At 43.1% G+C, this 18,350-nt stretch overlaps 1 protein-coding gene across 3 annotated transcripts in view; it reads right to left on the reverse strand.

The window, feature by feature from the left end:
• Positions 1-4,616: 4,616 nt before the first annotated feature.
• Positions 4,617-18,350, reverse strand: part of LOC124034022 (tight junction protein ZO-2-like) — a 101,582-nt gene continuing 87,848 nt past the window's right edge. For all 3 annotated transcript variants that reach the window (XM_046346656.1, XM_046346655.1, XM_046346654.1), the window contains exons 15-23: positions 17,541-17,636; positions 17,371-17,450; positions 15,393-15,603; positions 14,691-14,791; positions 9,721-9,945; positions 8,796-8,906; positions 7,594-7,968; positions 7,369-7,454; positions 4,617-7,102 (exon numbers count right to left, since the gene is read on the reverse strand). In XM_046346656.1, the coding sequence (XP_046202612.1) occupies positions 6,934-7,102; positions 7,369-7,454; positions 7,594-7,968; positions 8,796-8,906; positions 9,721-9,945; positions 14,691-14,791; positions 15,393-15,603; positions 17,371-17,450; positions 17,541-17,636 (1,454 nt within the window). In that variant the 3' untranslated portion in view covers positions 4,617-6,933. The remainder of the gene's footprint in view (positions 7,103-7,368; positions 7,455-7,593; positions 7,969-8,795; positions 8,907-9,720; positions 9,946-14,690; positions 14,792-15,392; positions 15,604-17,370; positions 17,451-17,540; positions 17,637-18,350) is intronic.

Genomic DNA, 18,350 nt, shown 5'->3' on the forward strand with positions numbered 1-18,350 from the left:
ACTTTGCTAGATACCCCACTAAACTACAATCCCAATACCAACACCCCAAGCCAAAACACACCACAATACAAAAACCCCATGCCACACCCTGGCCTGACCCAATACATAAAGATAAACACAAAATAATTCGACCAGGGCGTGACATCTGGAGAGTATGAAAATAAAATAAAAATACTTGTAATGACTTCCTATATACAGGCCCTACGTTTTACCAAACCACTCACTGGAATAAATCAGCTAAATAGCTACCTAATAAAAGGTTGAGAGAATAGAGATTGTGCAGGTCTAAGCACTCTCTCTTGAAAAATGAGGACTAAGGCCAAACCTATACTTTTGTTGTGAACTAAAACTTCTCAACATCTAAGTTTATTCCTTTATCAATAACAGGGTACATTATCCTACCATTGTCCTTTAGTGTCTACAATTTGTTCTTCCATAGACTCTCAGTCCACACACTGGCTTGATAGCCCTCCCAAACTTAGAAGGGGGGTGACTGCCTGCATGGGGGCTCTTCCTAGGTTGTTCTCGGGCAGGAGGGCATTGAGGGGCAAGGAAAGAGGAGGGGGATGAAGGGTCACCAGCACCAGTAGCACCAGCCACAGGAAGCTCATCTGAGGTGAATGTTTCATCTGTGGGTTACTTGGGCTAAGGCTGCTATAGTGTCTTCAGCTGCACTGCACTGTTGAACACCAGAAGCTTCAGTCTTAGATGTAATTACTTTGTTGGTTACAGCGAGCAGAGACAAACATGGCCACAAATCATGGTCAACAAGTTTTTATGTTGTTCCGCCATTGCCACACATATACCAAAGGTGGACTCAAAGGGTGTCATAATACATTGCTCAAAACCACATCAATTACATCAGGCACATGAGTCACATGGGTGTCACTTCCCATACTGTTGTCGCTCTTGAAGCTGGGGTCTGACATATCCTGTGTCAGGAGGTTTCTCTGCACCACCTTCCCATTTCCACTATGACCCCAGATCTTGCATTTGTGGAGTCCAGGCTTTGAAGCCACAACAGTGTAGACGTCTGGTTCCCACTTGTCGGCAAGCTTGCGTTTTCCTCTGCATCCCTTGTTATCCACAAGAACTTGGTCACCAATGGAGCGAGGCTTTCTTGTTGTGCTGGTCAGACTGGTGTCTCTGTTCCACTGAAGAGTTATTCTGAGCTTGGAGCATAACAGACTGGAGGTTGCTCACCAGGGTCTTCTCATAGACATCGTAGCCACAGACAGTCTTGTCCTGAAAGAAGTTCTTGAAGATCTGGTCAACAGCCAGTGGTCTCATGAGCAGTACAATTGTACACAAAGGTCATGTTCTGGATAATCTGGGGCCACTTCTGCTTTGACATTGGGGGCAAGGATATCAGCATGTTGCCTATAGTGTTCTGTTTAACCTCTCCATGCGCCATTGCCCTCCGTAGGATGATTGGCGGAGGTACAAGACTTCTTGACACAGGCCAACTCCAGGAGTTCGACGATTAATTCACTTTGGAAATTCGCTCTCTGGTCTGAGTGGAGATGGGTAGGAAATCCATGGACACAGAAGAAGTTGTTGCAAAGCTTCTTCAAACTTCCGTTGTTGTCTGGTCCCAGCAGGGGAATGCATGTGCCATCTTGGTGAAGTGATCACTAATCACTAGGACATCCACAGACTTTTTCTGGTTGTCTTCAGCAGACCAGAAGTCGATGCATAAAAGTTCCAGTGGGGCTCTTGCTGTGGGCTCTGGGGTCTTGCTGAGGACACACCTTTGACAGGTCTTGACATAGTTGCGGACGTGTTTCTCCATTACGTGCCATAAAAACCTCTGACAGGCGTGGCTGGCCACCAGGCAAGGCCTCCTTCCTCAGAGTCTCAGGTAGGACATATGGAATTGCTTGCTCTTGTTAAGTGGATCATTGGAAACTCTGTACAATATATCATTCACCAGTGTGAGCATTTCCCATTGTTTCAGATTCTTCCGAGCGAGCTGGTTGTCATTGTGATGCTTACGTTTGGCTGGTCTGCACTTCCTCTCAACATAGTGGATCATGTTTTTTTTTCTGCCATTCCACGTTTCAACCAGCTCATGTCGTTGTTGTACCATACCAGTTTTTATTCTTAGCCAATCAGATGATTTATTATTAAGTTATAAAGTATTCATACCTCTTGACTAATTCCACATTTTGTTGTTACAACTGAATTAAAAAATGTATTAAATATTTTTTTAATCTCACCCATCTACACACAATACCCCATAACGACAATTTACACCCCTGAGTCAATACTTTGTAGAAGCACCTTTGACAGCGATCACAGTGAGTCTACAAGAGCTTTACACACCTGGATTGTGCAACATTTGCCCATTATTCTTTTCAAAATTCTTCAAGCTCTGTCAAATTGGTTGTTGATCATTGTGAAACCATAGGTTTTCAAGTAGATTAAAGTCAAAACTGTAACTCGGCCACTAAGGAACATTCACTGTCTTCTTGGTAAGCAACTCCAGTGTAGATTTGACCTACAGTGTGAATGTTTAAATGATGTATTCAATATAGACAAGAAAATACAATCATTTGTGTGTTATTAGTTTAAGCACACTATGTTTGTCTATTGTTGTTACTAAGATTTATGACTAATTTATACAGTAATCCAAGTAACTTCGAAGGGTTCACATATTTTTTCTTGCCACACTTAGGTTGGAGTCATTAAAACTCGTTTTTCAACCACTCCACAAATTTCTTGTTAACAAACTATAGTTTTGGCAAGTCGGTTAAGGACACCTGCTGTAACGGTGTTCATCTGTTGAATGAAGAGAGTCAGACCGAAATGCAGCGTGTAGGTTACTCATGACTTTAATGAAAGTATCGCGGTACATGAAATAACTGAACTAAATACAAAAACAACAGAACGGAACGTGAAACTAATTACAGCCTATCTGGTGACTACAACACAGAGACAGGTACAAACACCCACAAAATACAAAGCGAACTCAGGCTACCTAAATACGGTTCCCAATCAGAGACAACGATAAGCACCTGACTCCAATTGAGAATCGCCTCAGGCAGCCAAGCCTATACAACACCCCTAATTAGCCGCGATCCCAAATACTACAAACCCCAATACGAAAAACAACATATAAACCCATGTCACACCCTGGCCTACCCAAACATATAACAAAAACACAAAATACAAAGACCAAGGCGTGACACCTGCTTTGTGCATGACAAGTCATTTTTCCAACAATTGTTTACAGAAAGATTATTTCACTGTTATCACAATTCCAGTCGGTCAGGAGTTTACATACACTAAGTTGACTGTGTCTTTAAACAGTTTGGAAAATTCCAGAAAATGATGTCATGGCTTTAGAAGCTTTTGATAGGCTAATTGACATCATTTGAGTCAATTGGAGGTGTATCTGTGGATGTATTTCAAGGCCTACCTTCAAACTCAGTGCCTATTTGCATGACATCATGGGAAAATCCCAAAAAATCAGCCAAGTCCTCAGAAAAAAATGTAGACCTCCACAAGTCTGGTTCATCCTTGGGAGCAATTTCCAAATGCCTGAAGGTACCACATTCATCTGTACAACCAATAGTACGCAAGTATAAACACCATGGGATCAGGCAGCCGTCAAATCACTCGGGAAGGAGACGCGTTCTGTCTCCTAGAGATTAACGTACCTTGGTGCGAAAAGTGCAAATCAATCCCAGAACAACAGCAAAGGACCTTGTGAAGATGCTGGAGGAAACAGGTACAAAGGTATCTATAGACACAGTAAAATGAGTCCTATATCGACATAACCTGAAAGGCCACTCAGCAAGGAAGAAGCCACTGCTCCAAAACCGTCATAAAAAAGCCAGACTACGGTTTGCAACTGCACATGGGGACAAAGATGGTACATTTTGTAGAAATGTCCTCTGGACTGATTAAACAAAAATAGAACTGTTTGGCCATAATGACCATCGTTATGTTTGGGAATGTGATGAAAGAAATAAAAGCTGAAATAAATAATTCTCTATACTTTTATTCTGACATTTCACATTCTTAAAATAAAGTGGTGATCCTAACTGACCTAAGAGAGGGAATTTTTACTTGGATTAAATGTCAGGAATTGTGAAAAACTGAGTTTAAATGTATTAGGCAGTAAATTATATATATATATATATATTAAATGTACATATAACCAACCTCTGGCCTGTATTTGAAGTGGAAGGATGGTGGATGGTTACTTTCTTAGGCCTCTCCTGAAGAGCCAGATCAAACCCCCCCCTGGTGGTGATGTTATGTAACAACAGTATCAGGGGACCTGGTATCCATAACGTGTCCACAGTAGGACTGTTTCCTATTAACGTTTATGTTAATGTGGTAGATGATTTGCAGCTTGCCAACGCTCGAGGCACGTTGAGTAACTAAGTGTACAACAAAATAAACACCAACCCCCCCAATCAGTCAAATACAAAGTGATCGTTTAGGTAGCCACAGTATCACACACATAAAATAATCTTAACATGACTGAGCCAATCAGACCCAAGCTGTACTGGCGGGTTACACATCCACCATAGCTGCATGAACCATGTTGAAAAGGACAATGTGAACAGAAAATAAAGCCAGCACAGGGTGTTTTCTCCACTCGGTCAATGAAAGACTTTTTTATTTGGTGTTGTAAGATAAAACTACATGAAAGACCCAAAGCTGACATTGTCCAGTAATTCCTCTCGCTCTCTGTTTCTCTCTCTTTAATACTGTGTGTTCAATCATAAGCACTTATAACCCACTGGAGGTATAGTGTGAACTGAGATACAATCAAGCATGTAATAACATGTAGAAACACATCAACAGTGTAACAGAGACCACGACAGCCAACATGACGCCACAACAGAAATGACTGACATACATATCAACCAATCACACGTCTCCTACATCAAACCTCCTCTCTGAAACCACCTGATCTGGGTTGCTATTCTATCAAAACCGTTATCCGGGTTTCTGTGGTTAAAACAAAAATGACCCTCTTTTGAAAGATCATGTTTGAGTTATATTACTGATCAGTTTTTGTTGTTCCGCACAGTGAATTTATTCTCATACATTTTATCATACCCAGGAAACTCGGAAAACATTCCCCCCCAATTTCGTGATATCCAATTAGTAGTTGCCATCTTGTCCCATTGCTGCAACTCCCGTACGGAGGTTGAGAAGGTCGAGAGCCATGCGACCTCTGAGCCGCACTGCTTCTTGACACACTCCTCGCTTAATCCGGAAGCCAGCCGCACCAATGTGTCGGAGGAAACATCGAACAACTGGCGACCCGAAGTCAGCATGGATGCGCCCGGCCCGCCACCAGGAGTCGCTAGAGCAAGATGGGACAAGGACATCCCGGCTGGCCAAACCCTCCCCTAACCCGGACGACACTAGGCCAATGTGCGCCGTCTCATGGGTTTCCCAGTCGCGGCAGGCTGCGACACAGCCTGGAATCGAACCCGGGTCTGTAGTGACGCCTCTAACACTGCGATGCAGTGCCTTAGACCGCTGCGCCACTCAGGAGGCGGTTTTGATTAAATGCTGTTCCCATGTTGGACATGTCTCTGGGGGACAGGACTGGTTACGGATATTATCGTTGTGGAGGAAGGGACAAAGGGATGGATGGAGGGACGGTACAGTGGGGACAGTATTAAGGTTTTGGTGTCTCTTGTTCCCTGTTTTCCCTAAAAGCTTGAGAGCAGCAGAGTGGTGTGGTCCACGGGACAGGGGTGCCATGCATGGTCAGATGTCCCCAAACCTCATTATGTTATTCATAAAGTAAAAGGCACTTAAAAAATCTTACATTCCAGTGTATTGTATATATAATATATTGCCTCTTTCGTTCGCATATATATATATATATATGTGTGTGTGTACACACACACACACACACACACACACACACACACACACACACACACACACACACACACACACACACACACACACACACACACACACACACACACACACACACACACACACACACACACACACACACACACACACACACACACACACACACACACACACACACGATCATATAGGAAGGAATGCAAAGATGGAGGAGTATAAACACCAGACATTGTATATATAATAATATATAAGTGACCTTTTAAAATAGTTTGGAGACAGCTGGTTATAATGTTGGATATAGTACAAAAGGAAAGGAGTAACGAGAAGAAGATACAGCTTGGAGGACTCGTAAGGTTTAAGGTTCTTGTGGAGTGCAGAGAGGGACTCGTGGTAATAGGTTTCAGTTGCTCTGCAGGCAGCAAACTGAAGGAGTTGCATAGGCAAGAAATAACATCCTGATTAAATGGATCATAACAGTAACACAGATCGGTGTAACAGTAACACAGATCGGTGTAACAGTAACACAGATCGGTGTAACAGTAACACAGATCGGTGTAACAATAACACAGATCGGTGTAACAATAACACAGATCGGTGTAACAATAACACAGATCGGTATAACAATAACACAGATCGGTGTAACAAAAAAGAACTCAACCAAACAAGCAAATAGAAATTAAACAAGAATAATAACAGTGAGGTAACTAATACACTTTTTGAAGCAAAAAAGCGGTTTTAAGAAAAACTTAAAACTGGCCAGCTTCCGAGTCAGCAGCGTATTGGTGCAGGGTCAGGGGAGGGGGGCAGAGTCCCGGTGGAATTGAGAGTGTGCGTTTGTGTGCGCTGAACTGAGTCAATCAGAGCAAGGCTCAGCAGTGTGTGGGTGTCTCTGTCAACCAGCCAGGGGGTCTTGTTACTTTAGGGTGTTAAGGGTAGTCGGGGGTCCAGGAGAGAAGGGGCACTACAGTTTAGTGTGGTAGGGTAGGTAGGTGGGTGTGGTAGGGTAGGTAGGTGGGCACGTAGTAGTGCTACACTTCATTCAGTGTCCTGGTATTTTATGGCTGTTGGTAGCATAGTCTAAAGTTCTGTGTCCTGGTATTTCTGGTTGTTGGTCTGGTAGTAGCCTCTCTTGGTGTGGTCTGCCAGCTGGCGTCGGTACTCTTCCTCTTCGCTGGGGTAGAACCCACAACTCTCAGAGTATGGCAGCTTGGAGGGAGGGGTCTGGGGCTCAGGACGCGAGCTGGAACTGAACACACACAGGCGCACACACACACACACACACACACACACACACACACACACACACACACACACACACACACACACACACACACACACACACACACACACACGCACACGCACACGCACACGCACACGCACACACACATTAATGTACAATACACAAAGACACATATTGAGTGAAAATCCCCACACGCAGATGAATATAGAGTACAACGGAGAGCGGACAGACGTAACACAATGGGTAAAAATCCTCCCATGTTGAGTTCCTACCCTATAGGCTGAGGCCGGCTGTGATCCAGTTTCTGGGTCTTCACAGGGACAGCATAGATGTCTGGGTGCTTCTGAGCTATCTCCAACTGGCCAGAGACAGACATTAGTATGATGTTTTGATGACAACACAGACTAGCAGGCACACACTCTTTCTCTCTCACACACATATTCAGAGGTGCACACACACAAACACACATTCAGAGGCGCATGCACGCAGGCACACACCCTGGCGTTCTGGGCCTCCTGCAGCTCCAGCATCCTCTGAGTGCGTGCAAAGTGGTCCATCTTCTCAAAGGCCTTGATCTTCCCCAGGAACGACTTGAGGCTGGGGTCCTCAGGGCTCTCCCCTGGCTCCTCCGGGCCCCTAAAGGCCGCTGTGTTTGGGGCCGTGCTGTGGGTGGTGTCCTGGGTATTATAGGAAGGTTTGATGGCGATGGGGGGAGGTGCCAGTGGCTTGGCCTTGCCAAATGAGTTAAGGGTGCGAGGGAGAGGAGGGGGATCGCTGGCAGGGCTGGAGGAGTGGGAGTCGTAGCCTCGGCTGGGGGGGGGCTCGTATGACCCTATGGGAGGGACTACCTCATCCCTGAACAGCAGCTTTACCTTGAGGGGGAGGGAGGGAGGTGGGGGGTGGACCAGCATAGAATTAGAATGAATCAAATCATTTTGATTCGATTCAGTCAATGAAATCATTCTATTTCTATGGGGACCAAACAGGGTTAGTCACAGATCCGCACACCAAACATTTCTGTACGTGAATAGTAGATTTGTGACTAGAAAAACACTTGAAACAATAAATCATTAACTTTAGGCTTCCGCCCTCATTACCTCACTATTGATTTACAACATAAAAGAAGCTTCAAGATGTACTTTCCCAAACACATTCATAACAGAAGACAATGTTGAATACCACATTTTGATAGACAACACTGACCAAAACCACAGACACCTATTTCTCTACAACACTGTAAGAGTTCAAAACACAGGTAGCCTATATTATTACTCTAGAATATCTGTTCAACAGACAAAGGTTCACAATACTATTAATGAGGTTTCACGAACGCAGGACCCTTCTATCACCACAAGGAATTTGGGGAGTTACTTATTGCTAATTAGGTACCAGAGTGGTCTGCCGTTGGAGGAATCCAAGCTGTGGTGGGTGTGGTTTCTCCAGATCAAACCATTCTTCAGAGAGAAGGGGAGTTTGCTAGTTCTGATTTAGTTAAAGAGCTAAGGGGTGGTGGAGGGTTTCAAACATTCAAATGTAAGTGGATGTTTGAAAGCCACCAGAGATCTTGTACTTATCTACGCCAAAAACCACGCAGTTGCCTAAAAATCTGATGCTCACTACCGGTTGACTTTATGTTCAAAACATGGTAAAAGTGAATATAAGAGGAATTTGAATGTGTGTGTGTGAGTGTGTCTCTCACCTTGGGGGGGTCAGGTACAAATGCGGGGGGTGGGCTGGCGCTGCTGAGCACCTCCCTGCTGCCCACCCTCCTGACACGACCACGGATCTCTGGACTACACCTGCGCAGGATCTGACCCCAAAAACACATATACACACATAGGACAGGGTCAACAGGAAGTACCATGCAGGTTCACAGGCTGGGTCAAGGGTCAACCATGCTGATTATTGAAGTGTCATGTTTTAATTATAGAGGGGTTGTGTCTCTTTGCATTCAAAAGGGCCAAGAGGTGACATCTGCATAAACCAGGTGCATAGAAGCGGAAGAGGAAGTAATACTGTATATGCAGTTAGTAGCCTATATGTAACACTGTTATACACTCCTACGCTGGGACACACAAACAGATTTTAAGATCCTCGCACAGCTATAAAAAAATCATACAGTTCCCTAGTGTGTTTCCAGTCTGTTTTTAACTACTGTACTAGAGAGAAACTGGCCACAGGCCTTTGGGAGGGCTATTATCATAGTGCTGAATGGCCTCTATTTAGAAAACTGTTTTGCTAAAGTGCATCTGACACATTGGGTATTTCTGAAACAACCCAAACAAATGCTAACCAGATGGTATTGATGTTGGTCATGTCAGCCTAGATTGGACTGGGGATATCATAGGTGTAATGATGTGTTTGAACTGTAGAGGGCAGAATAGATTCTTACAACTAACAAGGCTGTGAGGTTAGGACATCACAATACATGGGCTAAATGGGCTGCTTATGGGCTGTATGTGCGTGTTGTTAACTATGCATGTGTATGCATGTGTGTGTGTGTGTGTGTGTGTGTGTGTGTGTGTGTGTGTGTGTGTGTGTGTGTGTGTGTGTGTGTGTGTGTGTGTGTGTGTGTGTGTGTGTGTGTGTGTGTGTGTGTGTGTGTATCGCTATGTATCTCTAACCTCCTCTGCCAGCACGGGCTCAGAGGAGCGGCTGATAGCGGACACGTGCGGTTGGTCAGCCGGCTCGTTGTCCAGCTCGTTATCCGTGTAAGCCCCACCCTCATCCGCCGTGTCATCGTATTCGCTGGCCAATCGGCTGTCCATGCTCAGGTAGTCGGCTGACATGGCTGACAGGTATGACATGCGGTCGTCATGGAGATCAAGGTCCATCTCCGTCCAGTCCAGCTAAAAGAGACACATGATGGATCTTGGTGTACAGAGAGGAGGCAGAAACAAAAACAAAAACAAAGAAAGAAAGAAAAGAAAGAAGAACCGAGCTGTAGAGCACCAGTGGTAGAAGGATTCACACAGTGAGCATGCTCACAACACAGGACTCAGGAAATAGAGCAAAACACTTTTCACCATCTTAAAAGTGATAGAAAAGGCTGAGTACAGTATGAAGAAACTAGACTAAGTGTAGTAGTACCAAGGCAAATAGTTAAGATTGACTAGTACACAGAAGTATACAGAAATAGCTTGAAAGGAAAGAACGGTGAATATGCTATACAGTTGAAGTTGGAAGTTCACATACACTTTAGCCAAATACATTTAAACTCTGTTTTTCACAATTCCTGACATTTAATCATAGTAAAAATTCCGTCTTTAAGGTCAATTAGGATCACCACTTTATTTTAAGAATGTGAAATGTCAGAATAATAGTAGAGTGATTTATTTCAGCTTTTATTTCTTTCATCACATTACCAGTGGGTCAGAAGTTTACATGCACTCAATTAGTATTTGGTAGCATTGCCTTTAAATTGTCTAACTTTGGTCAAATGTTTCGGGGAGCCTTCCACAATAAGTTGAGTGAATTTTGGCCCATTTCTCCTGACAGAGCTGGTGTAACTGAGTCAGGTTTGTTGGCCTCCTTGCTCACACACGCTTTTTCCAGTTCTGCCCACACATTTTCTATGGGATTGAGGTCAGGGCTTTGTGATGGCCACTCCAATACCTCGACTTTATTTTCCTGGAGCCATTTTTCCACAACTTTGGAAGTATGCTTGGGTTCATTGTCCATTTGGAAGATACATTTTTTTTCAAGGTCAGTCTTGCAAAGACGTATTCTTGTGTTCTAACTACCCGCTATTCAAAGCGTTCTGAACAAATTAACGGAATCGTTCACAAACATTGGCACATTCTAAAATCCGATTAAAGTCATGATAATTTGTTTTCGGACCTTCCCTTGGTCGTATTCTCGCCGGGGCAGAAATCTCAGAGACCAATTGGTACTCTCTGATTTACCACCCAAAGATATTCCTGAACAACATCTATTTGCGTCCCTACTGGATGGAAATGACAAATGTAATGGCAGTGCTCAATGCAATGGCACTTATAAATGTAGATACTTCAAACACCCACAAACAGGGAAATTGATCCCAATCAAAGGGGTTATTATGTGCTCCACTAAGGCAGTTATTTATCTTATAACTTGTCCTTGTGGTAAAAATTATGTGGATAAAACAAAGCGTGAATTAAAACTACGTATCTCAGAGCATCGTAGCACCATTAGGTGTAAAACCTTAACTTACCCAGTTGAGGCCCACTTCTTGGAGGCAGGCCACTCGATTTCGTCTCTGCATTATATTGGCATCGAACATGTCACCCTCCCTAGGAGAGGGGGTGACCGTGATAATTTATTGTTAAAACGAGAGGCTGCCTGGATCTTTAACATAAAGACCCTTGCTCCCTTCGGTCTCAACGTAGACTTTGATCTGAAGCCATTCTTGTGATTATTGTGACTTTGCCATTGTAATTTTTGTAAGCTTGTGTAGTCGAAAATTAATTTATGATTGTATGCTATCCATTTGTTGTTTGTATGCTGTTCTTTGTATGCCATTTTAATATTTGATAATTAACCAATGATATTAGGCCACTCTTGGCCATGATTACAGACACCTGTGTCTTTTGACACTACATAAACGAGTCATCCCGCAGTGTTTGTGATTATACCCTGATGAAGACAGCTTGGCTGTCGAAACGTTGGTAATTACATTTTAGCTTCTGATCTCCTAGTGTACGGCTCTCTTTTATTTTTAATTTCGAAGATGTCTTGAGATGTTGCTTCAATATATCTACATCATTTTCCTTCCTCATGTTGCCATCAATTTTGTGAAGTGCACCAGTCCCTCCTGCAGCAAAGCACCCCCACCACATGATGCTGCTACCCCCAGTCTTCACGGTCGGGATGGTGTTCTTTGGCTTGCAAGCCTCCCCCTTTTTCCTCCAAACATAACGATGGTCATTATGGCCAAGCAGTTCTATTTTTGTTTCATCAGACCAGAGGAAATTTCTCCAAAAAGTACGATATTTGTGCAGTTGCAAACCGAAGTCTGGCTTTTATGGAGGTTTTGGAGCAGTGGCTTCTTCCTTGCTGAGCGGCCTTTCAGGTTATGTTGATATAGGACTTGTTTTACTGTGGCTATAAATACTTTTGTACCTGCATCTTCACAAGGTCCTTTGCTGTTGTTCTGGGATTGATTTGCACTTTTTGCACCAAAGTACATTCATCTCTAGGAGACAGAACGTGTCTACTTCCTGAGCGGTATATGATGGCTACATGGTCCCATGGTGTTTATACTTGCGTACTATTGTTTGTACAGAATGTGGTACCTTCAGGCGTTTGGAAATTGCGCCCAAGGATGAACCAGACTTGTGGAGGTCTACACATTCTTTTCTGAGGTCTTGGCTGATTTCTTGATTTTCCCATGATGTCAAGCAAATAGGAACCGAGTTTGAAGGTAGGCCTTAAAATACATCCACTGGTACACCTCCAACTGACTCAAATGATGTCAATTAGCCTATCTAAAGCCATCACATCATTTTCTGGAATGTTCCAAGCTGTTTAAAGGCACAGTCAACTTAGTCTATGTAAACCTCTGTCCCACTAGAATTGTGATACAGTGAATTATAAGAGAAATAATCTGTCTGTAAACAATTGTTGGAAAAATGACTCATGCACAAAGCAGATGTCCTAACAGACTTGCCAAAACTATAGTTTGTTAGCAAGAAATTTGTGGAGTGGTTGAAAAACGAGTTTTAATGACTCCAACCTAAGTATATGTAAACTTCGGACTTCAACTGTAGATTTGAAGTAGACAGTAAGACAATTTTACAGAACATGATTGAAACATGTACATAATACAGGGTGCTTATTGTACTATTTCACCCTGTATTATGTACATGTTTCAATCATGTTCTGTAAAATTGTCTTACTGTCTACTTCAAATCTACAGTTGAAGTCCGAAGTGTAGCAGAATATACCCACTGGGCAGACGTCAATTCAACGTCTATTCCACGTTGGTTCAACATCATTTAATTGAAAGGAACCGGAAACACTGTTGTTTCAACCAGTGTGTGCCAGTGGGTAGCATGTGTAGGGTAGAGTATATTATAGGGTTGTGAACGTTTTAAAATTCAAAATGGTAAAACGCTAAGAAAAAACACCTTACTGAAAACAAAATGTGGTTGTTTTTGTTGACAATATTTTAAATGACAGTGCAGATATCACAAAACTACCACTAACAGATCCCAACCATCATCATAAAGGGAAACATTTGAACAAATGGGCCTACCTAATGCAACAACGATGGAACATTAGTAAGAGGGGACATGCATATTTCAAATTATTTGCCATGGATATATGAAGCCCTCCGCACCTTATCGTCAGTAAGAGTTGAAAAAAAAGTGCAGATTCCATAAATTATTGCAGTTGATATGCAGCCCTTGTCAAGGCCTACTTGAATTTGTGAAGTAATTAACTAAATTAACGACTGCAAGACAATTTCAGCCGTGACTAGTGCTACTGAAACAAATGCGTCATTCTCTCTCATATCACCGTTTACGTCCCGTTTCTACGGGGTGTTACATCTGCGTTGCTTTCTGTTTGGGGTTGTAAGGCTGGGTTTCTGTAAAGCACTTTGTGAAATCTTCTCACGTAAAAAGGGCTTCATAAATACATTTGATACCGCCTTTATAATGGGAGTTGAGACATCGCCTAGAGTTAACAACCAGTAGATACCCGCATTTGGCGCGTTTTCTTTTGCCCTGTGTTTAATGAGCTTAAACTTGGTAGGCAGGCAGGCTGAACATAAAACAAAGTAGGCCATTAATGAATATTCTATTTGGCTTCATCAAAAATGTTTTATTACATATTTCAGTCAGGAACCTGCCTAGGTTTAGGAGGGGTTGTAACCTATTCTAAATGCAACACTATAGCAGTCTGTGAAAACAAATTGACAAGACAAATCCATTATTTCAAAAGTGCAGCTTACTTTTAATCAAGCAGTACATTTTGAATTCATGATAAAGCTATCATGATTTGACAAGGAATGTAGCTTGTCCACAGTAGGCCTAATGGGAGTTTGGGTGCGCAGCACGCTTGTGTGTATAGGGAGCGGTCGAAATTGAGTGAGAGACACGTAATGGAGGTAAAAGAGAATTGAACCTTTACAGGATCGGTGGGTCCCCTGTGGGACAGTTGAGCTAACGTAAGCTAATGTGATTAGCATGAGGTTGTTAATTTAAGAGAAGAACTGTGATCACTTGGCTAGGTTTATTTTTGGTGCGAGTCACTCATGCACATAAGAAATGGAAGGAACACTAGAGTCAACGTGAATTAACGATCGACTTCGGGGCAAAATTTCACCTGCCCACTCGGGAAGCCACAAAGGAGATTCCAAATAACTAAGCCTACTGTATGACTTTGGTAGGAATTCATCTTCCCTTAGCAGTCATACCATGCAATAGGATTTCATGTGGAATTTTATAAAATGTTCTTAACGTTTTAACGGAAAACCGATAAGAAAATGGCAGTTTAAATGTTACAAAAATGTTTCAATTTGTCACACCCCTAGTATAGTACATTATGGTACAGTACATTATAGTACAGTACAGTATCCTGTGTATGAGCACTGTATGGTGAGCGTGTTTACCTTCCCCTCAGACACCCATACAGCCTGAGTCTGCTGCTCCCTGATAGAGTCCTTCACACTGCCATACCACGCATCGTTGGCCGAGTTCACATCAATAGTAGCTGTAGGGAGGAGAGCCCCGGAGCGAGGAGGAGTGGGGGGTAAAGAAAGAGAGAGAGAGATACAAGGGAGATAGAGGAAGTTGAGAGAGAAATAAAAAAGAGGTGGAGAGAGAGGATTGGGAAAGAGAGGGAGAGCGGACAGAGGGAGAGAAAGAGTGGGAGAGAAGCGAAAGAATGGAAGCGAAAGGAAAGGGTGAGAGATAATAGCACGATGGATGAGAAGAGAACGAGTAGAGAGGGGGAGAGAGGGAGGGGGGTGTATCAGCACAAAAAATAGATCCAACAGATTATCCCTCATGCAGGAAGATCTTGTGTTCTATATTTGGCTGCTTAACTATTTGTTTATTGACGTTAGAGACTCGATAGTCATCTACAGAAATGGGTTTAACATGAATCACTGGCCAAGTACAGGATTGTGTGTGTGTCAGATAGTCATATACACACACAGAGAGACAGAGGGAGAGAGGTCAACTCACTGGCCAACTACATGGACACTCCTGAGGGTGGTAGATAAAAGTAAATGGTGTGTGTACGCATGTATATCTGTTTGCGTATCTCTGTGTAACTGTGGGTGTGAAGCGGATCTATGTGTGTGACTAACCAGTGAATAGGTGAGAGCAGGTCTTCCTCAGTTTGACAGCCTGTTCATATAGTTTCCTAGCGCTGCGGTTGGAACCAGGTATCACCCTCTGCCTCATGGCCTTAACCCCTGGTTTACTGTCTGGGTTGAAGAAGATGACGATGGGGTACCACTGGGTGTAGTTCAGAGTGTCCACCGCCTTGGGAGTCACATCCAGCAGGGCATGCTTGTCCTACAAGGGAACATGATGGGGGACAGTGATTGAATGGAGAGAGAGAGAGAGAGAGAGAGAGAGAGAGAGAGGGGGACAAAGTGTGAGAGAGAGAGAGAGAGAGACAGAGAGAGAGAGAGACAGAGAGAGAGAGACAGAGAGAGAGAGAGACAGAGAGAGAGAGAGAGAGAGAGAGACAGAGACAGAGAGAGACAGAGAGACAGAGAGAGAGAGAGAGACAGAGAGAGAGAGAGACAGAGAGAGACAGAGAGAGAGAGAGACAGAGAGAGACAGAGAGAGACAGACAGAGAGAGAGACAGAGAGAGAGAGAGAGAGAGAGAGAGAGAGAGAGAGAGAGAGAGACAGAGACAAAGTGAGAGAGACAGAGACAAAGTGAGAGAGACAGAGACAAAGTGAGAGAGACAGAGACAAAGTGAGAGAGACAAAGTGAGAGAGAGACAAAGTGAGAGAGAGAGAGAGAGAGAGAGAGAGAGAGAGAGAGAGAGAGGGGGGGGGGTGAAAAAGAGAAAGAGAGAAAGATAGCTAGATCAGTGGTTCACAACCTTTTTTGAACTGTGGCACACCTTGATGGGATTTTAACATTTGTGCCACACCTAAAATTTCTGTATCAATTTATTAACTGGTAATTGCCACCTTACTCGTACTGCAAATAAACTATTTACAATCACAAATGCTTTTTGATAGATTAAATAGCCTAGCGTTTATATGAACTGCATTTGGGCCTGCATTTTCGTCCTAGTTTATTGATAGGTGTGAAATGCACCACATTGATCTTGTTTCATTTGGGGAACCCTAGTTTAAAGCAAATTTCCTGCTTTTCTACATTGTTAAACATGACATATTTTGGATGGTAAGACTATTTAATGATAATAATGATGGAAAAATGAAGTCCAGCCTTGATTTGACAATATTTCCAATATATATGTAACATGAACTATCCATTATTATATGTCATCTTATTCAGTACACCTGGACAATAAGTTACAAAAAGTAATGCTTTATGCTCTTGTGCAGTTTTCAAGTGAATGGCTCAATTTAATAGCATTGATTGAGACAGAGTCAGCATTGTATGAGATTACTTGTAAATCCGGTTGAGAACAAAGTAGAAAAAGATTTAAGACTGACTTCTGCACATCGTAGCTCAGGCTTCAGAATGTCATAGTGACAAATCAAAGATGTGCATCAAAGTTGTGTATATTACTGTTCAATTCTATCATAAAGCGTTGCGGTTGGTTGCTAAAATCGGGATTTGGTTCGGTGGGCAATATGTCAATTATTGTGGCCAATCCTCTGGATCCCCTTTGAGCCGGCCCTGCTTTGATACGACACGGGATCGAAAGACCGTTAAAAATGACAGCCCAAATTGAATATTTCTGCCACTTGCCTACACACAGGCACAAAAGTAGGTAGATGAAAGGAGGCTACAGTACCAATCTGCAAAATTTGCATTTAGTCATCGGAAACAGATTCTTTCTGTGTCATGATTAAAACCGCATTTCGCTTTCTATTCAACATGTCCTGCGATGTAATCAAGTTCTGTGTGATTGAAATGTGTCAGCATTATTTAAGGGGGAATGTGGTGATGTTGTGGTTGTTCACCATAAATTAGTGTTCCAGATTGATAGATACACCATAAATTAGTGTTCCAGATAGATAGATAGATAGATTAATTGATTGATATATTGATAGACAGATTGATTGATAGATCAATATATATATATAGATTGATTGATTGATAGATAGAGAAAGGGAGAGAGAAGCTCTTACCAGCTCGATGATCTGGCGGATGGTGTTAAGTCTCACCACTCCTGAGGATTTCTCCGACCCGGCATCTTTAGGCTCCGTTTCTGACAATGGACAGAGACTGTGTTATTCAACAAATGACTAGTGTGACTCAAGACAGACAGAGACAGAGACCGACAACGTGAGAGACTCACTGGCGATGACAAACAGGTCAGGCAGCTCGTTGGCTAGCTTGTCATTGGCTGCATCAGCTATAGGCCCAAACAGAACCACAGGACGTCTGAAACCAGCTACAGGACAAGAGAGGAGATGATGCTTTAGTCACTCCTTTGCAGTAGTACAACATGACGATCATTACTGGCTTTATCATGCACAATATTGGGGGCCATGTATAAATGTGTGTGTGTGGCGGGGGCTGACAGTAGTTAAATCAATAGAGACATTTTCCTGTTTTACAATCAAATGTCACGTTTGAGTGAAGCGCGTCTATCCCGACATCAAAAATCTCTGTAGCAGGATAGCTAACGTTGATATTCTGTAAGGAACATTCTCCTCTCCCCCTCATCCCTTTTGCCATCTCTCCCCCTCTCCCTGTGGTGTGTATTTCCTGTGTTTAGCGTGACGACCCACACACACTCTTCTCCCTCTCCCCTCTCTCTCTAACTCTCGATTTCTCCCTTTTCTGTGTCACTCCTGTGTGTGTGTGTGTTTTGTTTTCTGTGTTACCTAATGCTGGCCTGCCCCTCTTTCACCCCTCATTCCTTCCTAAAACGCTGTCACCGCCCTCCACCCTTCGTCAATTATGTATTTCTCCTCAACTCTATCTCCCGCTCTCTCTTCCCACCCCCCCTTCAGTTTCCTGTGTGTTTCCCAATTATGGCCGGCATCTGTATCACCTCAAATCTCCACTCAAATCTGTATTCCTCTGAAACACTTCCCGCCCCTCCCTTTCCTCCCTTTTTAAATTATTATATATTTTTATTTATTTAACCTTTATTTAACTA

The sequence above is a fragment of the Oncorhynchus gorbuscha genome, linkage group LG04 (assembly GCF_021184085.1).
Source record: "Oncorhynchus gorbuscha isolate QuinsamMale2020 ecotype Even-year linkage group LG04, OgorEven_v1.0, whole genome shotgun sequence".
NCBI classification, from domain to species: Eukaryota; Metazoa; Chordata; class Actinopteri; order Salmoniformes; family Salmonidae; genus Oncorhynchus; species Oncorhynchus gorbuscha.